At 45.3% G+C, this 13409-nt stretch overlaps 1 protein-coding gene across 1 annotated transcript in view; it reads right to left on the bottom strand.

Annotated features, from left to right (window-relative positions):
* LOC105943237 (zinc finger protein 208-like) overlaps positions 1–13409 on the bottom strand; it is a 286674-nt gene that overhangs the window by 258483 nt on the left and 14782 nt on the right. The window contains 3 exon segments of the mRNA XM_055124700.1: positions 5952–6090; positions 11124–11250; positions 12672–12755. Coding sequence (XP_054980675.1) covers positions 5952–6090; positions 11124–11250; positions 12672–12755 — 350 coding nt within the window.

Below are 13409 nucleotides of genomic sequence, written 5' to 3'. Positions count from 1 at the left end.
AAAAGTGGATTCGGTGATTGTCTTGCATGTGTTCAACACAGGTTCAATTGTCAGCATCCTATGTGTGGCTCCCAGAGTACTGCCAGGAGTGACACCTGAGTGCAGAGGCAGGAGGAGTAACCCATGATCATTGCCAGCTCTATCCCCCAAACTACACAATTCAATAAGTCAATAAATGTATGGTGGCCAATGGTGATCCTAGATGGCATTATGAGAGACCTTGGAACACACCCTAGGAGTGTCCAACTGACTTCCTTCTCAGATTGCACTCTTGGTTGCAGGACCCTCTCTGGCCCAGCCCTGGTGTGTCCCTCATGTCGCGCCTCCACCCACCTCCAGCCCTCACTACTCTTAAAACTCTGCACCTTGGAGCAGGAAATATAGCACCAGAACCATTTGACCTGCAGGTGAAGAACAAGGATTTATTCCCCAGCATTCTATATGATTTCCTGAGCATCAGTCGGAGTGATAATACAGTATACAACTAGAAATGACTCCATGAGGATCATAGGTTGTGACCATTAAAGCAAAAAGAAAATAAATGGAGAAAAAAGGCCAGGAAAAAGAAAAAAGCTCTACACCTCCCTGAACCCCCCGATCCTTATGGCTGACCCAGGATCAATTGAAAATGAAGTGCTCTGCCCAATGCTTTTAAGCCCCAAATACATGAAAAACACACCCAGTTCCCCTTCTCCCACCTGGCAGTGGGATGAGTATATGCCTTCATGATGCTGACCAGGGCACGGTGTGCACTGAACAGTGCCAGGAGTGATTCCTGAGTGAAGAGTCAGGAGTGACTTCTGAACACCGCCAGATGAGGCCCGAAACTTCTACCACAAAAGGAAAAAGAATGAGCCCCAAGGTCTCCTTGATGAGGGAAACCTTTCATATCTGATTCCATTTTAAACCGCCTACGACATGAAAGGTGGCCAGGTGAGCTCATGATGTAGGTAGGTCAGCTTGGGGACATTCCAGGGGTGACCCCATGCCCTACCCCTAGTGACTGACCCTGGGCTCCAAGTGTCCCTGCAATGGAGCTAAAATTGTGGTGGTCACACATGTTCCATGAGATCTGCTGGCAAACTGGGGCTCCTTCTGGCTCTGATACTTTCTCTCTGGTTGGGGACCAGATCGGTAGGCCAGCGAGGAGGGCGTTGGCCTCCTGTCCCAATACCCCATGGGATCACCCGAGCCAGAAGTGAGCCCTGAGCAATGCCAGGTATGGCCCTGAAACACAATTAAAGACAAGATTAAATAGAAAACACTTTTTCTTCTGTTTGTTCTTATTTTCATTGTTTCTGAGATTTTCTGAATGACTTTCGCTCCACAAGCTCGATTTTTTCCTCCAACTCAATGTCACCCCTGAGCACCTCCGGGAGAAGCCAGTGTCCGCTCCAGGGAGAAACGTCCACCCTTATGCGCCTTTTGAAATAAGTTATCTTCATTAAAAACTCTCTTGTTTCCCTAAAAAGCCATAGGCTAAGGAGGGATGTCCTCTTAAATGGATTGGTTAAGAAAGTTTGCAATATTACAAATCTATTGGCTATGAAATGCGCGGGCTCTGCTGTAACGGCCGGGGAAGGCCTATATAAGATCTCCTTTGGGGAAGCTCGGGGTCTTTTGCCCAACCTTCTGGACCTGCGTGTCCATGTAGGCGGCTGGACCCTGGCTAGCCAGTCTTACAATAAACCCTGCTTGCTGTTTGCAGTCTCTGGAGTCTCTTTGTCGGTAAGGGAGATCTCAATCCGCGCCCTAACAGGAATAAAATTCAGATTTCTTTGCACACAGTCGCCAGGGCCATGATCCAGCCCTGTCCCACCAACCTCTCCCACTCCCCCACCAAATTGTTCAGAAATCACTAGGCAATAATATTCAGCTATTCATAATGTTTTGTTTACTCCAGGCTCAAGGAGACCCGAGACCCAAGACCCGGAAACAAGATCTTCTGTGGCTTCCTCCAATCTGCGGTGCCCCAGGAGTGAAAACCAGATGCCGCCGCCCACCCCCCTGCCACGGGCACAGATAAATACCTCACTGGCTGACCTCCACTACCTCTACTACTCAGCCACCGCCACGCTCCTGGCTGCTTTCCGGGCACTCAGGTCGAACCTTATGCAAGAGTGAAGCTTCCAGAACCAGGTAAAGCAGAACTTTATGACTTTGCACTCTAGGCTCAACAAGAACCAGAAACAAGATCCTGTCTGCCTCCTCCAATCTCCAGCGCCCCAGGGATCAAACCCAAACATACCACCCATACTGGCGCCTGATAAATACTCATTGGCCGACCTCCACTACCTTCACTACCCAGCCACCGCATGGCTCCAGGTCACTTTCTGGACACACCATAAGACACTTAATACCCATTTTCCATAATTTCCGCATCATATTTGATTGGGTTCAAATATGGTGTGAACCATGGGAACACCTGTAAGGTCAATTGGAGGCCACCCTAAAAGGCTGCATCTCTCTCAGAGAGTCTGGAAAGCTATCGAGAGTACCCCACCCACATGGCAGAGCTTGGCAAGCTACCTGTGGTGTAATCAATATGCGAAAAAACAGTAACAACAGTGCGCCTCATTTGCCTGACAATGGAAGATCCCTCAATACAGAAGCGTTAAGAAGGATGAGCAAGGAGTGTCTGATAAAATCTCAGGTACAAACTAGTCTGCCAAATGAAGAACTAAAATGACTGTCTTTACTTGAAACGCATGAACACTGGCATTAGAAGAATCCAAAGGGCCAGGCTCTAGGTGCGGAGAGAATGTTTTTGACCAACCCAGTGAATCTGTGATGCAGCTGGAATCGGTTCAGGTAAAGGAGTGTAGAGGCTGCTGCTGGAGTGGTCGGTCACACAGTGGGGACTGCGGGAAGAAATCCTGATGCAAAACTGCTCCGTGAAACCAAAGCTTTCCAACAGTCATCAAAAGGAAAAACACCTGTCGACTGACGCAAAGTAATACAGGCAGGTAGGGAGTGGATGGGGCAGGGGACAATGAGTTTCTCGGGAAAGTCATGAATCGAGATGGGGTGAAAGCAGTGACTCTGTGCCAGCCCTGGAGATGCAGCGAGGAACAGGCCAAGCAGCCCAGAAAGCTGGAGAGACACTGGAACAGGATCAAAGTCTGGTAAGAACATCAGTGAGCACTGTCCAGTCAATGCGCTATTCCTTGACAACTCGTGATTAATGAACTCTCACCTACAAGGAACACCCCAAGTGGCAGTTTCAGAAACACTATTTAAAATCTAAATATGGAGTCTCGGGCCGGGGCCGGTGCCGGCTCGAGCTCCGCCGAGATTCGACCCGGGTGGCCATGCCTTTGCATAGCCGCTTTGCTGCTGAATGACCAGGATCCAGAGCCAGATATATTGCTTGGGGTCCCAGCGAGTGCTTGCAGCCATATATCCAGACTGTGAACTAAGCTTTTGCTCCATGCTGCTCCAGGAAGGGAAATGATGCAATTTCCAACTTAAATCTCCCTGGACTTAAATACTAAAATACAGAAATCCGAAATCACAGCCGCGGCCACGCGACTTTATATCTCTTCATTCTCATTAGTGGAAAACTAATTATCAAATGTTTTCTTGTCAATAGGGCCATATTCTTGGAGGATAAACTCCAACAAGAATAGTGAGTTCTGTGTTGAAACTCCAACAACAATAGTGAGTTTTGTGTTGAAATATATAATGTAATCAAGGTAAAGAGAAAAGGAAGTGAGATTTATCAGTTATGCATGGGGGTGGGGGTGGGAGGTATACTGGGTTTCTTTTCTTTGGTGGTAGAATATGGGCACTGGTGAAAGGATGGGTGTTTGAGCATTGTATAACTGAGACATAAGCCTGAGAACTTTGTAACTTTCCACATGGTGATTCAATAAAATAAATTTAAAATAAAATAAAATCTAAATATGAACCAGGAGGAAAGAATCTATAATCATGTCACTTGCATTCATCTTGGTCACCTGGAGTCCATCCCTGATATGCTAAATGGTAGCCCAAGCAGTGCCAGGAGTAACCCCTTTTCACTGACAGGTATGCCATTCCCCCCAGTGTATTTTTCAGTAAATAAATCCCAGGGTATCGAGAATCCTAAGAATGGAGGCATACATTTCACTAACGGAGAGCAAAAGATACTGATCACTTTATAGTCTTATGTGGATTTTTGTACAATCTAAATTATTTTTATCATTCATTTTTGGTGGGGTCACACCCAGTAATGCACAGGGGTTACATCTGGCTCTTCACTCAGGAATTCCCCATTGAGGAGCTCAGGAGACCATATGGGATGCTGATAATCGAACCGATCCAGCCCCCTCATTTTTATCATTCTGATGACTCCTTGATGATTTGGTTAACTGCTTCCAAAAGCAAGTTCCGTTTTCTCCTAAGACTACTGAAGTGATAGGTTGGGATCCAGGAATGTGACCACCCTTTATTATTACGAATGACAGGTGAATGAAATTTTGTGCTGAGATGGGGAAGCAGAGGGCTCTCCATGTTCCCACTACATGGAAAACATTTTAATCAGGGGCCCCTTCCATAGTTTCAAAGTATAGCAAAAAAGTCTTTCTTTGGGTTGGAGTGATAGCACAGCAGGTAGGATGTTTGCCTTGCACACGGACAACAAGGGTTTGATTCCCAGCCTGCCAAATGGTCTCCCGAGCACCACCAGGAGTTACTCCTGAGGGCAAAGCCCAGAGAATAGCCTGAGCATTGCAGGATGTAACCAAAAAAAAAAAAAAACCTTTCTGTGCACAGTAAATTTCATTTCAACTGTCTCCAATCCATGTTATTCAGGGTCCTTGCCAGGAAACATTTATTAGATAATTAATGTAATTATCTTCACCATACACGAAAATTAACAAAAATATGTATAGAAGAAGTGTAGAAATGATACGGAAGACAGTGTGCTTACTTGCACAAGGCTGACCTGGATTTCAAGCCGCTGTAAGTATACCTGATCCAGGGCTAACAGTAAGGCCTGAAGCCATGTGGCGTGGCTCCCCAAAACCTAACACAAGTATCCATGGAAAATGAAGATTTTCCCATTTTTACACTTACAAGGATTCACTGCAGCATCATGGTTGATATCTTCCATAATTCCCGCAAACCTGTTTATCTGGGCCAAGCCAGAGTGAGAGCAAACAATGATGTAATGGTGAGTCATGACAATTCCAAGCAAGGGACATTTTTGTATGCGTTTATTCAGTCACATTCCTCCTGCTTCCATCACCAAGACCCATTATTTACAAGTTAAAATACACGGAAGTCCAAGAACAAGGCAACTGGCATAGCTGCTCCTGGGTGATGATCAGCATGTGACTTTTCCTTATGGAACTGACTGACCTCATGGAAATTTTGTCCCATGGATTCAGGATTATGACCTCCTCTGTGCTACGTTTGTATCACTCCAGATCCCAACTGTCCATAGAAAACCTGACGTAATGAATCGTTCTGTACTGACCACAGGGATTGTCATTAGATTAAGTCATCCAGTATGATTTTTTCTATGATTAGAAAGGGATGATGGGAATTTGAAGGCTGCCCCTCATTCCTTACAAATATAAGTTTTCTCTCCAGTATTATTTCTCATATGGCTATTGAGGCCAAAATCCAGAGTGAAAGCCTTCCCACATTTTGAACATTTATGAGCTTTCTCTTTAATATGACTTTTACAGTGATTAGAAAGGTTCCCTGATTGAGGAAAGGCCTTCCCACATTCCTTATAAACATAAGGTTTCTCTCCAGTGTGAATTCTCCTATGTACAATGAGGAGTGAGGAATGACAGAAGGCCTTCCCACATTCCTTACAAACATAAGGTTTCTCTCCAGTGTGAGTTCTCCTATGTACAATAAGGTTTGAGGATAGACAGAAGGCCTTCCCACATTCCTTACAAACATAAGGTCTGTCTCCAGTGTGAATTCTCCTATGTCGAATAAGGTGTGAGGAATACCGGAAGACCTTCCCACATTCTTCACATGAATGTGGTTTGTCTTCTGCTTTGATAGAAGTATGGTCACCACAGGGTAACTTTTGACTCAACTTTTGTCCACACTGCTGACAATCCTGGAAATTCTGTCCACTGAGGGTTTCTACGGGAACACCATACTGCAAAGGACATAGGAAAGCTCCCCCACAATTTTTACATTTAGACGGGTTCAGTACATCGTTGATTTGCTTCTGAGCCTTTCGGCCTGAAGGACTCACTATAAACAGTGCTCCTCTCCCATAGTCCATGGGCTGAACCACTGGGTGGGTTTGTGCTTGAGGTTTGTGCAGAACAGACTGTGAGGAGTTTCTCCCAGGGGAGGGATTCTTTGGAGTGAGGTCGCTCTCTTCCTTCCAATGACCCTCAGAGGATATCCTGCCTGTCTCAGCATCCCCAAGAGGATGAAGACAGGATTGCTCACTTGAGAATTCTTCACAGTGCACAGGATCAGAGAATTCCACTGGGAATGGCTGCTTCCCTGCAGACAGCAGAGAAGGATTTCAACTATTGCTCTATTCTATCGAATCTGCATGTCTAAAACAATTCAGCAAGGCAGTGTCATGTTCTGATTCACCGTCCCGTGGTGTCCTGTGGCCCTTTGGTACATTCTGGGCTGATCAGGCCCATCACCCCACATTAGATGAATAAATGGGGCCATGGCTGGTTGGTAATTCAGGGGCCATTTATTCCTATCATAGCATTAATCATAGAGAAATCATGAAGGCTTGCTGGGCAACAATAATACATACATTTGTTGGAACATTAACATAAACAATGCACACAGGTGAAGAAACTTCCTAGGTGAAGTTCCTCTGGGACATACACCCAAGGACTGTATATCATCTGGGGGCTCCAGCACTCTAGAATCCACTCTAGATGCCTCCTTGGAGAGCTGCCCAAGGGCTAGATTCCTTCTAAGGGTGTATTGCTTTCTCATTTCCTTTGCCAATAATCCATTTAAACCATTGTATGAAATTTACTTCTTTATAATATTTCTAGTTATTTTGCATGACCCAGGTAAGTGATATAGGCTTTTATCTATACCCTAGATCCAGCCAAAAGTGTGGCTTTTCCTGGGAACATCTCTCTATATTTCAAACTGCACACTTCTCAGGCCAGGTTAGTTTTTCTAATACCAACAGGGTCTTTATTCAGTTCCCTCTTTTTGGGTCAAGTAAGAATTTGTTCCATGACTGTGTTCTTCATTTATCATACTACTTATGTTGCTTAGGCTGTCCCTTTCTGAAAGCAGGGTAGTTTAAGGCTTGCTCAGGTCCATCCAAGTCCCTTGCTGTAACCCGCCTTTTGGGGTGTTAGGAATGAAGTGCAACGGAGGCTTAAGTCAAGCACATAAGATGGATGCCCAGAAGGAAATATTTTTTCGGGGTCAATGAATTCCCATGTGAAAAAGCATCAGGAAATTGGGAGTGCCTAGGGAACACTGTGTGTGTGGAATTCTATGCTCTCTACGTGGGAGAAAAATACAAACAAATGCGAAACTTCCAGAGCTTGAAGGTATACTCCAACACAGCAGCTGTGCTTTCTGACATTTGAAACACACGAATCCAACCCCGAATATGTTCAGAAAGTTTTCATTAAACCATCTAACATTTCTTCAAGGCCAACTTGCAAAACTGACCAATGAGGGGTCATAAGTTGTGTACATGCTTTTTATCATAATGAACAGATGATCTAAGTGGAGTTAATACCCTCTGTAGAAAATTAAAGCACCAATCTCTAGTGGATATAAAAGGGACCCAAAACTGGATTCGGTTCAAGCTCATTGTGATACCAGGGATTCATGTTTGAAGGCAGCACTGCATCCACACGGCTGAGATGCAGTACAGGGGCCAAAAGAGGATTCCTCTTTTGCACCAATGATGTTTTTTTGTCCTATTAGTTTTCTTTGAATTTAGTTTAGTTTGTATTTATTTTGGGGTGGGACACAACAAGCAGATCATAGGAACCAATGTTGCTGGGGCTCTGGGGACCATATGATCTGGAAACCCAGATGTCTATCCCTGAGTAAAGCAAGTGCCCTTCCCACTGCATGATGAAGTGGACAAGCAACAACTTCTTCGAAATAATCTGACGCTTGTGCTTACTTTCTATCAAATGACAAAACACATAGGGCTGGAGTGACAGCACAGTGGGTACGGCATTTGCCTTGCATGTGGCTGACCCGGGTTCGATTCCCAGCATCCCATACGGTCTCCTGAGAACCGCCAGGGGTAATTCCTGTGTGCTGAGCCAGGAATAACCCTTGTGCATCGCAGGGTGTGACCCAAAAAGGAAAAAAAAAACTCACAAAACAAAAAATTTCACCAATGTGAAAAACAGGAATTTCTGTAGATTCTGAGCTTACTGATGTTATCCCCAGTGAGGCTACAGCCCCATTCCTCCATGAAATAGGCTTCAAGTTCCTCACTGTCATATCTAGAGACTGTAAATATGGTGGGAGGATGGAGTCTGAACCTCCACCTTTCTAATCCTATGATTGGTCAACTGAGCTATCCAGCCAGCATAAACATACTTATTTTGAATGTGTGAATCTTACCAACTCACTCCAATTAGATGATCCCTTTCCCATATCAAACTATGGCAGAGCCACATCCTGAAGCTGCAGATAGGTTTCTGAAATCAAACACAATCCACAAGGTAAGAATTAGTTCAATGCAAAGTAACTGAATAGGCAGAGGAGGTGGAAGAACTATTTGAGGATCTCCATGAGGATCTTGGCAATCACACACTAGCTTTTTTGGGTTTCTTTTGTAGACCAGACCCAGGAACACTAAGGAACCATACGAGATGGTCCTTATTGAAACCAGGTCAGCTGATCACAAGACAAGTGCCCTCCCCACTGTTCTACAGCGCTGGTCCTATCTAGCTTTGTTATAGACTCAATGCTTCACAATTTGAAGGTGGGGGCAAAATCTTTTCTTAGTGGGTAGAGAGAAAATCAAGTCTGTCATTTGCCTTCTGTGAGGCTGATCCCTGAGCACTGCCAAAAGTAACCCCAGGGACTGTAGCGATATTACACTGGGTCGTGCATTTCCCTTGTACGCAGCTGACCCTAGATCCATCTGGAGCATACTATATGGTGTTCCAAGCACCGCCATGAGTAATTCCTGAGTGCAGAGCCAGGAGTAACCCCCTTGCATTGTCTGGTATCACCACTATAAAAGAAAAAAAAGACAAAGTAACCTGAGAACTGCCAGGAAAAAACAAGTATCACAGAGCTCAAAAACAAAACGAGTGAAAAAATTTTTATTTTATTTGAAAACCAATGCAATGATCTGAGGGCAAAGGAAACAGGACATGGAAGACAAGGAGTCACACAGCTACCCTGGAAAGGGCACCCAAGGCTGTGCATTGGATGTTGTCCAGCGAGGCTGGTGAGGCACTAACGGGGTATCAAAAGGGGTTTGAATCCCGTGAACTGTTCTACATACATGAAAGATGAGGAAAAACGACAAAGGCAGAAACCAAAGCGCATGGTTTTTCTGTGATTGAAACTCCAAGGTGAAGAAAAGCAGTGTGATTGCAGCACAGACACCAGGATCCAGAAGCCCGGAACCCCGGATAGAGTCACTTGTCTGACATGCGCTCAGGACAACCACACACTACCAAGCAGCAGGGCCAGGGAGGGGCCTCAGACACCCACTTCCACACACACGTCTCCTTCCCGGAATCAGGGCTCCACTTTCTAGCCAGGAGATCACCGCAGACTTCCCCTCAGAATGCCCTGCTTAAAGAGAAAAGGATCAGTGACATGGAAAAGGCAACAGGTTAATCCCATGTGTCCGTGTGAAATTGGGCAAATTCCTCAAAAGGCATAAAACAGTATTACAACTTTTAATGTGCTGCAGATTACTGGTTATCAGTAACATAGAGCCCAGGTTTTTATTTAAGAGTGAAATAGGAGAGACCAGAAAATCATGCAAACAATATAGCCCTGGCGTCACACCTAGGTGACATGCGATTGATGCCAGCACTGTATTTAACTTTGTCAGGTCCACACCAGAGATGATCAGAGGTCACTCCTGACTCTGTACTCAGGAATCACCTGGAAAGTGCTTGGTGACCATATGGCATGCCGGGGATTGAACCTGCCACAACTTCCTGCAAGACAATCACCCTCAGCTCTGTAGATACTTCTCTGTCCTGGCACCATATGGAGTTTCCTGAGTCCCTCTAAAAATGATCACTGAGTGCAGCTATCCGTGGCGTATGCGATATGCCAAGAACAGTAAGAACAAGTCTCACAATGGAGACAATACTGGTGCCCGCTCGAGCAAATCGATGAGCAATGGGATAATAGTGATAGTGACAGTGAGTGCAGTAAGTGCAAGAGCAAAAGAAACCCCAAACTAGACAGAGATGGCACGACATACTGTTTTTTAAAAAAGGTTAAAAAAAATCAACAGATCTGGACAGAGCCCATCAGGTGGATATTTGCCTTGGTCAATGTCAATCCTAATTGAATCATTAACATTCTGTAATGTCTCCTTAGGCAGCCAGGAGTGATCCCTGAGTGCAATGTCCCGGAGCAAACACTGAGTCATGCTAAAGTATCATTATCCCAAGAAATACTGCAAGCAACCCCAAACACTGAAATAGATTAGGACCTGATGGCTGAAGCCCTAAGAAATAAACCACTTGTGTTGGGGAAGATATTACAGCGGGTAGGACACCTGTGATTTGCACAAATATGATTAATTGCTTGTAGCCCATATTTTCCCGGAGCACAAACAGGAATAATTCCTGAGCATTTTCAGTGAATTCCCATAACCAAATCAAAACAAAACTAAATTCTTGAACTTGAAGGAATGGTGCAATTGTCCTGGAGTTAATGCTCTGAGTATTGAATCTGGCAACCAAGTTCAATCATTAGCAGCCCCAGAGTCCCCGAGCACCCCTAGAAATTATCATTTAACACACAGCCAGATAGAATGTGTACTTGGCACCAAAGTCAAACCAAAACAAATAAAGTGAAGCTGTTTGTAAATCAAGAACTTGATTTAGCAGTGGAAGGAACTATTTTGATCATGGCTCCGGTTGAACACACAGAACCAGCCACAACCCAGGAGTCCAAGTAGGTCTGTGCCTGCAGGGTGCACCACACTCAGCTCTCACCAACGGCCCACAGATGCTGGTAGGTCTCCAGCAACACGTCCTTGTAGAGCTTTCGCTGAGAGGCATCCAGGCATGTCCACTCTTCTGGGCTGAAACTCACAGCCACATGGGAGAATGTCACTACATCCTGAGCAGAGAGACACAGGGGACAGGAGACAGTGCCAGTCACCGCTCTGTTTTCTCAGCCATGAGGACGACATTAGAGGGGCTCAGGACATCTCCCCTGTTCCTCTATGCACATTCCTGACTCACGGTCACAAGAAATCACTCTAAGGCATCCAGGTCTGCAGAAATGTGAAGGTGCTACTCTAGAAGGTTCCTGGAGGTGATGGCCTTTCACAGACACCCCATGGCCAAGCCCAGCACCAGTGGACCAGTGGTCCCAGCACTGCAGAAAGTCAGACCTGAACACATGCCCAGCAGGACCGAAAAGAAATAACACTAGGGTGGGCAGAGCAATAGTACAGCTGTTATGGCTTTTGCCTTGCATGTCGCTGACCTGGGTTTGATTCCTGTCATCCCGTATGGTCCGCCGAGCACCCCAAGAATGATTCCTGAGTGCAGAGACAGGAATAACCCCCCCCCCCGGCATCACTGGGTGTGGTCTATAAAGTAAAAATTAAAAAGAAGCAACACTAGGTTGGATCAAAATACTAGACACGCCCTGTCCAATGATACATCTCTCATTCCTGTTCTAGGAATGAGGTGATACACAATGTCCAGTGAGAAAGTCAAGCTATGGGTGAACATATGTGACAGTAGGACACTAAACTCACAATTCAGGCCTGGGCCAAATCCCTTTAGAAGGAGGTAAATGTTACTTGACCCACAGGAACTCAGTCGGCCCCAGAGAACTTCTGATCACTCTCACTGGGAATGGCGGTGGCTCAAAACAAAACACACAGCAGCGTCTTAACCTGAGACTGTGGTAGAACAGGCAAGGCTCTCCAGAGTGGGAAAATAAAATAGGGGAATCGCAAATTATGGGATCTGCAGTCATAACAGGTGCCAGCACACCCTGGGGCCCGGTGATGCCCATCAAGTGTGAATCCCAAGCTCTTCTCTTAGAAGTGCCGAGCCCCTCCTCTTTGGCAAGAAAAAAATACAAAATGAAACAAAGTAGAAGGCTGGAGTAAGTGGGTATGTGGCAATAACAGTGTCCCAAATGGTCCCCCAAGTACTGCAGGTGTATTATAAGAAAGGGTAATTTCAAGAATCACAAGGTGTGTCCCCCACCACTAACCATTGCCCCAACCAAAAAAAAAAAAAAAACCCCAAGAAGTCAGACTTTCCTGTCATCCATAAGGTCCAGGAAACCTGGACTGACAATTCACCACTAAACTGGGAGCCTTTCCTGGAGCCACTAGATGTCGCTCTAAAGCAAACACAGAAACCAAATGAACGTGGACAAAAGTGACCCCAGACAGTAGAATGGGGCATCCAACCAAAGCCAAAACCAGCATCCTTCCTGAAATGACTCCCACATAGTCTGCCCTGGAGACCTGTGCGCTCCTGTCACTCTAGAGCCTCATCGCGTCACTCTCCTACCTGTGGACAGCGTGTCAGATGGCGCAACACCATCTTCTTCAGGCTGTTATTCCTGAGGATCCCCACCAAGGCTTTGACAAAGACCTGGAGAAGTCACAGTTGTGAGGACCAGAGAAGAGCAAAACCCATATAATCCTAACTAGAAGTCCCTATATTGGATCCAGAAACGATCTGATTTGATTGGCATCAGTTGACAGAAACACCGAGGAGAGACACTGCTAGATGCTCCTTCCTCTTTAGGGGATGCAGAAGCAAATTTGAGTCTAAGCTCTCTGGGAAGGCAAGGCAAGCATTGACCTGCTGTGTTGTCTCTCAGGTCCCTTGGGTCCACTCTAATACAAAATATTATAACATCTAAACAGAAACCTGGCATAACAGATAAAAATTAGTTTCTGGGGCCTGAGTGAAATCAAATCTGATACAGCATTTGCTTTACATGCAGATGACTCTGGTTCGAACCCCACATACCATAGAATCCCCCAAGTCTATCAAAAGTGATTCCTGAGCACACAGTCAGGAGTAAGCTAGGAGCACAGTTGGCTGAGACTAATAAACAAAAACAAACCAATTTAAAAAGTTCTGTTACTATGTACTAACAAGGTAAAATAAACTTTCAAAAAGTTGTGTACTAAAGAGAACCAAGAACATCTAATATCATAAGTTTCTGGACATTAACCAGTGTAAAATTTTTTATTGATATCCATAGACACAGCACAGAGCGGGGGTGCTTGCGTGGCA

This window comes from Sorex araneus, chromosome 2 (genome assembly GCF_027595985.1).
Source record: "Sorex araneus isolate mSorAra2 chromosome 2, mSorAra2.pri, whole genome shotgun sequence".
Taxonomy (NCBI): Eukaryota; Metazoa; Chordata; class Mammalia; order Eulipotyphla; family Soricidae; genus Sorex; species Sorex araneus.
Note: the sequence above shows the minus strand (reverse complement) of the source record. Positions and strands in the feature narration are given on the sequence as shown.